Source organism: Abrus precatorius, unplaced genomic scaffold (assembly GCF_003935025.1).
Source record: "Abrus precatorius isolate BTA unplaced genomic scaffold, Abrus_2018 Scaffold10, whole genome shotgun sequence".
NCBI lineage: Eukaryota > Viridiplantae > Streptophyta > Magnoliopsida > Fabales > Fabaceae > Abrus > Abrus precatorius.
This window is the reverse complement of record NW_020874292.1, coordinates 33,212,430-33,222,613: the sequence shown is the minus strand read 5'-3', so window position 1 is coordinate 33,222,613 and position 10,184 is coordinate 33,212,430. Positions and strand designations below refer to the sequence as shown.

The following is a 10,184-nucleotide window of genomic DNA, read 5'->3' as shown; positions in this document are numbered from 1 at the left end:
TCAAAGGTTATCAATTTACCAAAGCTGTGTTTAGATAATGGTTTATATAAGTATTTAAACTCTTTTTAAAATGATAACTTGTGTCTTGAATTAAATCACAAAATTTATTAACCTAAAAGTAACTTATTAGAGTCAATTTATTTTTTCATAAGTTGATCATTAGCTCTTTCAACAGACCCCCAATACACTTGTAATAACAAAGCTTAACAATATTGATTTTATTAGGTGAGGCACTCGAATGGTTATTAACTTATTTCTTAGTCTTATAAACATGTTTCCATTTTTTAACAGCAATAATGAGGTTTAAACCTATATGACTCCATGCAATCTATCTAAACCTTTCGAAGCTAGCTTAATTTTATGCTTTATTATCATGTATCCTCTGATCAAACTATACGTGTCTATGTCAAATAAGTAAATTTCATACATTGAAGCAATGTTTCAACTTTCAAACATTGTCGGTAAATGATTAAAAAATATAATTCTATCGTATTGGCAAATCATTTCATCCACACAATTAGATGAAAATGAACACACATTTCTACATCTATGGTTAAGAACCCAATTCTATATGTCTAGTTCCTTTAGCTTTTCATAATAAATACGTGGTGACCAATCACATGCAACCTTAAGAGTATGATGAAAAAGATAGGCATTCTATCCTCTCTTTTTTCTTGTCATTAGGCATTCATATCCCTAAGTTGAGGCATCCATACACTTTTTTTTTTGTGGTGGGGGGGGGGGGGGGTTGGTTGGTTCAGAGATGGAATCTATACCTTGAGTTGGGCATCTATGCCCTTATGTTGGGTATCTTTTCCTTTTGTCTACCTTGTTTCTTTCTCTAGTTTGGGCCTTTTTGCTTCAAGCATCGATATGTCATTTCAAATTGGGAGATTATATTTCCTACATGAACCGTTCAGTTCAAGGACATGGGTTGGGTCATTGATGTTGTCAAAACTCGACCGAGTTGTCCATGTTCTTATCAGTTTTGTTACCTATTCGATTCATTAAGTTAAATGTATTGCTTATCTAACTAGAACTAATCAATCTCATGCACATGATTTTGACTTTCTTTTCCTTTTGTTGAGCTCTTGCTAGAACTACATCACCATATGTATGAATTTGACGCCTCTGTTATTATTATTATTCATGAAAAAAAATATGTCGCAACAGGAGGGTCTAATTTTATCGTACACCATTCCAATTTTGTGTACTTTTGCCAGTGTGTGTTTAGAAATATGTTTTAAAAAAATGCAAACGTGTCTCAATGCAGAAATTATAATCATTTAAATTAAATGTTGATTTATAAATATTTAAATTCAAATTTAAATATGTTACTGATTCTTATCATAAATCTAGTATTCACTTGACTTTCACCATGGAAGAGATTTTCATTTTCATGAAGTGATACCAAATACAAGCTGAAGGTCTTTCTTGTACAAGATTCAATAACATTGCAGTACTTTCTCTACTTCACTGTTTTGATTTTTGAGTTCTTAAACAACATACTTAACAATTTTCTTTGGAACCAACGAAGACACTTTTCTGTAAAAAAAAAAAGGGATTTCATGCAATTAATATTAATACAAAAAAAATTAACAATTTTATTTTGATCTAAAGTAGAAAGAGATTATGTGAATCAAAAAGTAACTAATAGTATATGAAAAACTTAATATAGTTTCAATTTGGTATAAAGTAAACGAGCTAGATTGAGTGATAAAAAAACCGAAAAGATGAGAAAATTGTGAAATTAGAGACGTGTGATAGTTTACCCTTAAAATCATGATTAAAAAAAAATAAAATCTTCAAACAGTATTATTTTAAAAATATAGACTGGCAAAATAAGGGCGTGTTTGCTTTGAAAAATTAAACACTGTTTTATTTTTGTCTCAAATCATTACAAAAAATGTTATATTATTCTTCATTTTATTTCATATTTTGAATAATTTATTTAGTAAACATTAAAAGTAACAATATATTTTTTTGCAATTATTTATAAAACTAAAAATTAAAAAAATACAATTCTATTAATACACTAGACTCTAGAAGAGTTATATTTTTGGGTAATATGATACACAATGGAGAGTAAAATAACTCACATAATTAATGGTGAGACAGTGGTACTAATTAAGAAGAAGGAATATAGAAAAAGAAAAAAAATATTAATGAAAGTTATGCGAAAAATTTACATGTCGTTATTAGCCCCTCTTTATTTCTTTTGGATATTAATCCATTAGCCTCTCCTTTTTGCTAAGTAAAACATGAACACACAATAACATAATCTTGTCGAGATCACTTTACGGATTAATTTTCATGCAGGAATCCTAAGAAAGTAGCTAATAATTGTATGAACGCGACACTAAGAATTATTCCTCAAAGCTACTTGTATCAAGTGCTTAGCAGAAGGATAGCAAGTAGACATGGAAATAATATGAATTAGTGGCATTGTCAAGACATTCTTTAGACAAAATCTTAGGTGATATACATCCCATATTCCCCATTAACTTTATAAAGTAGCAGATACGGCACATTGCTTAATTACCACTCAACGAATAATACAAAAAGCAATAAAATAGGGGAAAAAAAAGTTTCATCGGCAATATTATTCAATACTATTTTTTCTTTTCTTTTCTATTTAAATCAAGAATGTCTTTCATGGGAGTCAATTTTGGTCAAACATGAAATATCCACTCTATATATGATGATGATAACGACTCTTCAAGTAATTTTTTTATATATGTAAAAGTTTAAATTTAATTTTTTTAAAAAAAAACTAAATATGTACCACCTTAACCAACCATTTCTTAAAAATATTATTTTTATTTTAAAATACATGGCTTAGACAGAAAGAATATTAAATTAAGATACTAATCAAACTCGAGAATCCACTCTCCTCCACCTCAATCAAATAAAATCTTTAAACTTGTTAGGTCTTTGTCATGTACTATTTTTTTCACATGCTTTTATTGCATCCTAGACATCTAAGTTGACCAGCTAGGCTGTCCAAAATTAAAAACTTCAAGATGCTGGGATCAGAAAGGAAAGTAAAAGAAGGTACTGATTAAAAGAACAAAATAATAAGAACACAGTTCTTCTGTGTAGAAGCTATTTCCAAGTTAAAGAGACAGGTAATAATTATAATGAATTGTAGGCAGTGTTAAGACACGCATTTCAGACACAACATCTGAACCTCTTCTCAGGTGAAAAATATCCCACTGGTCATTTTCTTTTTCTTAATTATTTTCCCTGAAAATCACATTAGACCAATTAATCGATCAGGGATTAACGAATCCTTTACCCTCAAAGTTTACTTCCTTTTTATATTTAATAAAAACCCTCCATGTATTTAAAGCTTAGTAATTATTGGAAGAGCCCCACCATTCAATAGGATTCAATTCAGACATTGGATATAGCTCATCCCACCCCTCTCCTCTTCAACAAAACAAGAAAAGAAGAGAAAAATAAAAGGAACGAACTTTAGTTCATAATCCTTTTTTATTTATTTCAAATTAAAAACTTTAATAAGTAGTTGTTTAGCATTGTTTGGTTTAATACTTGTCAAAATAACATATTTAAGGAGGACTGTCCTTCTCATATCATGGACATGTCCAGCTAAAATATTATGCTTTGCTAGTTTTGCTTCAATCGTCATGAAAGAGAATGTGGGCAAAAGATAGTAAATAGTTGGATCTACCACTTCAAAGTGTGATGCCCATCTCAAAAAAGAATTTGGGAAACCTCAAAACAATCCTATTAGCTACCCTATGCCTAGGACTACACCTCAAAGATTCCATTCTCAAGATTTAAGTGGCCTACTTCTTGATCTTTCTTTATATACTATTAACAAAAGGGTCTACCCCTATCACTACCTAGGTCTTCCTAAAGAAAAATCCAGATCCCCAATGTGATAACTTATTTAAATGTGTCATCTTCCTCTTTGTCATCATTGGCTCTCTAGGAATGAAAAAACGTTATTCTTATTTACAAAGAATAAAGAGATAGGGACCTCTTAATCATCTATCATTAAACTTTTAATCTAAGATTTGCAAAAAAGGAAAAGCAGGATCATTATGATAAAGAAGTTGGACACGTAAAGTTAAAGAAATGTTTGTCCAAAGGTGAATATGATAGTAGGAATCATAATTTTTGTGAAAGAGAATGATTAAAGTACATCCAACTGAATAAACAGAAAAGCAAGAAGCAATGGAGTTGAGTGGTACGTATATTATATATATCAACACTTCTACAATATCCACTGCTTAAAAGAGAAAGTAGGACTCACGATGTGATTTACATTCTTAGTCCATTAATTTTATATTGTTTGATCCCAATTGGTGAATAATCAGTTCCCATGCTATAATGAGAAACAATTGTCTAACCTTATGTTAAATTTAGGCTCAATGAGGGGGAATTTTTGTGGGCTAGAGCTCATTGTCATTACACTCAATTTTGATTGAAGTATACAAACGATCGGCTTATAGCATCAAAAAGTAAGGTGTAGCATCTTACAATAAAATATTTCCAATGTGCACGTGTAGTCAATTCAATGGTCCTACTCAAGTTCAACCAAATCAAGGAGCAACCCAACACCTTGGGTAGGATTGTGTGGCATTGGCTATTCTTCAATAGAAAGATTATCTTATTAATTTCAATATAAAAATTCATAATTTAATTGGACAATTGACACATCAACTTGATTATAGCAAAATAGACCTATGATATTGTGGGCATGGAATATTGTTAATGAAGGTGCGTGACCACAATGATAATTGGAGGCAAAGAGGGTCATGTTTTGGTAATTAACATGTTGGATTAGCAGGTGAGAGGGTAGAGGAATGTAGATTCTCATTTGTTCGTTTATGTATCAGACAAGGACTAGATGACAGATTGGTCTGTGATATGCAATCATCAAAGGGTGATTGAAGCCCACAAGAGGCAAAAAGAGAGAGCAAGTGGGCCATTTCAGTGTTTTTCTTTTTTTCTTTTTCCTTTTCTTTTCCTTATTTATTCTTTTAAAAGGAGAAGGAGGTTGGAGTTAAAAACTTGAAATGGGGAATGGGGAGGGCCTTGGGAAATCTTACAATAATAGAGTCACTTTACATTGCACTTGATTTGACCACTCGGTCACCAAACAGATATTCTTAGATAATCCGTTAGCATTTATCAAGCAAATGCACGAAGCCATTGGCAGAATTTGTGACCCCAAAACAGGTTGTTATTCCATGTGACGTTTGTTCAGTGTTTTTATCACATAAAGGGTCTTACTAATCATTATCCTAAGGATACCAATTGAGAATACTATTAATAATCTTAAAAAAAGTATAGGTTATTTTTCATATTTATGATATAATAATTTTGTTCAATAAAGAAGGATGTGGAGGATGAGAAATAGGTGAGTTAAGCCAATGATTAACAAATGTGAGAACCACCATAAGGCCTATTTATGTCAATGAAATTGGTTTATTCTTTGCATGAAAGATAATCAAACGGATGAGATTAATTAAGCATAGAACATAGATAAAACATGGCATTGAGACATTATGACAGAAGAATCATTGTAACATGGGGTTGTGGAATCTGTGAAAGGAGGCAAAAATCAAGCAAGCCCCAGGGAGTCACAAGTATGGTGGATTTGGCTTGAATAACAAATGGTAGGTAGGGGATTTTGTTACATGGAGCAAAGTGGTCTACATATATGTATGTCTGTCCTATTGCCTATATACGTACTACTAGGCAGGGGAATGGGACCAGTCGTTTTCATGAATCCTGACCAAGCGAGCTTCTGCACAAAAGATCACTGCAATCAGATGGCTATAAGCATCTACAATTCTGTCTCATTGTTAAAGGACATTTTGGTTATTGGTCTGATCGACCGCAACTGCTCATGGGGGCAGGAGGGGTGCATAATGGGACCCTACCTTTCCTGCCTCTATCCATTTTCATGTGAATCATATACAGTTTTAGCCAGCTCATTTATTGTCCCAAGTTCTCACACCTCTAATATCACTCAAACATGTTGAAAAAATGTAAACATAGATGCAATGCAAAAACTATATAACTAGTTGTACGCGGTTAGCCTTTGCATGGAATCAAGGTTTATTGTGTGTTAGTGATATTGGTTTTAGACTTCAGTATTTAGTATGGTTTTATATAAGCAATGTACAAGTCCATTTTACATTACACTAAACTTGAAAGCTTGGTTATGTAAAATGGAACAAGCAAGGGTGAAAATACACTTCTTACCACTTAATTACAGAAGCTCTATATATCACATCAAGGCCAATTCTCATAAAGGTAGTAGGATCATAGTTTTGAGTAGAGTTGATACATGACAAGAACAAATAGGCCTGAGCAGTTGACAAGCCATATTTCATTTCATAAAACTAATGAGGGAGATTCCGAGCTGGAAAGAGCCGGGTTTGGCGGATCCTGTCCTTCGAGGGAAGCCAGAGAACACACATGGAGGTAGCATATATGATGATGATATCTGAAGCTTTCTAGTTCTAAATTCATATTCTGAATGTCAATAAAAAATCTCGTCTAGTTTTGGTTTGATGATTAACAAGAGATTAAATGAAAAGAAACTACACTCATGAAGCGAAAGAAATATTGGGGAAAAATTACTTCAAGTAGTACATCTAAATGTCCCCATCTCACTATTCATCTTGCCCCCTTCTAATATTGATTTTTTCCCAATCACTCACTCACTACTTTCCTTAAAGAGAAACGAAGACGTTTAAAATGAAAATGGGAATAATAATATCATAGAGATTGATGTTCAAAATTTTAAAAGGGAGGGGAAAAAAGGAAGTAAAAAAAAAGTACTAGTTGTTATAAATCCCAACACAATGATAATGTTGAAGAAGCCTATTAGCTTCTCTAAGACCACTGAAGTAAGCACCATGAGTTGTAGAATAATGAGTTCTGTGAGTTGCTTCTCCTGCAAACAAAATTTGAAGTGGAGAAGGATGACAACAGCTATCTTTTGGCAATGGCTCTGCCATTGTATCTAAGTCATCACCACTTGATCCTACTGCAACATAACTGTATGAGCCTAAAAATAATGGATCAGTCCCCCATTTGCTCTTCAAGACTTCACTGAACTGAACTTCATTTTGTTGAGATCTCTCCTCAGAACTCACATTCCCATTGCACAATTTATGTGGACTTGAACCTTTTTGCCACTGTGGTAGAAAGCACGAGACAGTGGATGAAACCCCATTGATGATCTCTTCATCTTTGAGTGACTCAAGCGCCAGTGCTTCTTCTCCAGCAAACCAAGACAAGAGGACACTAGAATTGGTGTAGATGGGAAAAAGGGTAGCTGTTCTTCTCATCCACCAGGGTATTTTCTTGTTCCTCATTTCAGATTGAGGTGAATGAAAAACCATTTGAAGAAAAGGAAACCCTTTGGATTGTTCATGTTCATGTCCATGTTTCCCACCTCCATGTGTTGGACTCAGTTGCATAAACAACTTGTTAACAACACCAAAACCAAGCCTTGAAATTGCCTCAGCCTTGGAAGGTGGAAGAGGAGGACAGAACATACCTGAATCATCACCAATAGCAGCTTTTAACACTCCAAGTGAAACAGTGACAATGACATGATCAGCAGACATAAAGGAGCCATCACAGAAATGCAGCTTCACAGGCCTTGAACAACAACCATTATTTTCCACACCCTTCTGCTCGTCATCTATCACAGGTTGCCACTCAATCCTTGTGACCTTTCTACCTAACTGAACTAAACCAGGTGGTAACACAGAAGCTAAGTACTGAATTATGCTTACATACCCTTTAGCAATTGTGATTTCTTCACCCGGGAACATTATGTACTCACTTTCAGCCCCATAATCTAGACTCAAAAGGTCACCAGCTGAAGTGTAAGTCCTCTGGGTGTTCTCATGCATTGCAAAGATTGCTTCTTGAAGCAACTTCCTGCTCCAGTTCCCACACCCTTTCACCTCCTCATGCTCCTTCACAGAACCCAAGTAAGCATCAAGGCCTTGTCTGAGGAAATAACCAATACTAAGGTTGTCGTTGTTCCCAGACATGTTGGAAGCAGCTTTAGCAGCCAGCTTATGATAAGTGTCAAGTTCACCCTTTGCAGTGGCTTCAGTGAGTTTCCCTTGAGAGTAATCCATGAGGTTGTTGAAGAGCTTTGTGATGGGGTGAACAACGGAAGGGTGAAGGTGGAAACCACCTTCAGCAATGGTGATGGCATCATCAGGGTTACCATCCATGCACTCCCAAGGTTGGTCAGAGTGAAGTGAGTTGGTTTCTTGGGCAATTTTGTGAATTGGGCTTCCTCCAATTCCATGGATCCATGTAGCACCCATCTCAATACGGTCACCACCAAACTCGGAGGTGTTGATTCTGCCACCAATCCTTGTTCCACCCTCTACAACACACAGCTCAAACAAGTCCTTTGAAGCAGTGGCAGTGTAGAGCTTGTTGGCAGCTGTGAGACCTGCCATTCCTGCTCCAATTATCACAATCCGTGGCTTCTTCACCACCATTGTTCAGACTATGGATTAACTTTGCTTTGCTTGTAGTTGTTACTCTTTCACTAACAGGCAAAGGAAAAACAACAGGACAAATCACACACACTGGTACAACAACACAACAACAACACAAGTGGTGGTGTGAACTGTGAAGGTGAGATTTGAGTTACTGACAATGATGAATTTATAACTGGCCTCTGCTTCCTCACTGAATGCCCTTTTTCTTGCACTTTTATTTTTTCTTTTGTCACTCTGTTAATGTAAATAATTACTGCAATGATATTGCTCCAAAAGAAAATGCAATTCAAAGTCGCATACAACACGATACTAATAAATCAAAATAGAATATGTTAAAGGTGAAAGAATTAAAAATATAATATTTAATGCTGTTATTATTATTATTATTATAACTCAGTAAGATTGGTTATTTTTTCAGCTTTAGTTAAAGTACACTCGGAGTTATGGAAGAAAAATATTATTACTAACTAGTGTCTTTAACTAATATTAGACAATTATCAATATTTATCAATTTATAGAAACATACTATAAGATGTAAAATCAATCATTTAAAAAAAATTAATGACCGTAAAATAATAGAAAAACCATGCAGCAATTACTAATTTTAATATGAAGAAAAAGTACTAGTAACATAAACACTTCCACCAATGAGTCCTTTTTTTTTTTTGACATTGTGGTAGTTTACTAATCTCTAATAAAGACAGGACTCTACTTTTCCTTTTATCTATTCTCTCAACAACTACAATTGAATTACAAGGAAAATGGTTCAAACCCTTCCAATCCCAAGTCTCAATTGAAAATTGCTCTTGCTGACTCTTAAACCATATACCCCACAGCCATGAATGCCCACGAGTGAGTAATAATTCACAGACAGTCACTGAGCACTGAGCTATATGACTAATGTCTATGACTATAACCTATGGCCAGGTTTACCACTGGGGGAAAAAAACAAAAGAAATTACATGATGACAAAGAAAAATAAATAAATAATGTGAAAATTCAAAGAAAAAAAAAGGAAAAAAAAAAAAAGGTTGATAGTGCCTTTCACCAACCTCACATGTAAATTGAGTTAGGGACGGCCCACCAACTGAACAAGTCAATGGTCCTGATCAGGCGATGGGCTGTCCTTAGATGAGTCATAAGGAGGACACCGTACAAATCCAACAATTATAATCAAATTGCTGCATTCTACACTCCCATTCCCATCTCTTACTATATATATAATAACATTGTTTAGAGTAACCCTGTTGTCTTTATAGTCCTAACCTTAGAGCTTTCTTCACCAATGTTTTAGCTCAATATTATTTTAACTTATTTATAAAAAATATTTTTTATTATTTTTATTTTTTTAAAGAGAATTTAAAAGGGTGGTTTTCTCAATGAAATTTCCACATGCACTTAGTTTAGTATTGTGTAATAAAATATTATTAGCAAGAGTTTTTAAACACCCATTTATATATTATTTGGTGTTAACTAAAATTTATTGACTCAAAATACGGTAAATCAAACTTCTTATTTGATCTATTTTACTCATAATATTGTGGATTTTATTAAATTTTAATCCAGAAAAACAGTTTTAAAAAGTGTTTTTATATTATTTTAAGTTTTTTTATTAGAGTAATTAGAGTTTAGGTCATTAATTAAGAAATTAATAAGTAAATT

The 10,184-nt window shown here is 33.6% G+C and overlaps 1 protein-coding gene across 1 annotated transcript; it reads right to left on the bottom strand.

Moving 5' to 3' along the window:
* Positions 1–5,685: 5,685 nt before the first annotated feature.
* Positions 5,686–9,064, bottom strand: LOC113847394 (probable polyamine oxidase 5). Its single transcript, XM_027476484.1, has 2 exons — positions 6,244–9,064; positions 5,686–5,782 (listed from the first exon to the last, which is right to left on the bottom strand). Exon 1 carries the CDS (start codon positions 8,517–8,519, stop codon positions 6,825–6,827), a length of 1,695 nt encoding a protein of 564 aa, XP_027332285.1. The 5' UTR covers positions 8,520–9,064; the 3' UTR covers positions 5,686–5,782; positions 6,244–6,824.
* Between the last annotated feature and the right edge of the window lie 1,120 nt (positions 9,065–10,184).

Excerpts from the sequence above, each read along its gene's own strand:
- LOC113847394 (XM_027476484.1), bottom strand. The coding sequence starts at position 8,519 with ATGGTGGTGAAGAAGCCACGGATTGTGATAATTGGAGCAGGAATGGCA.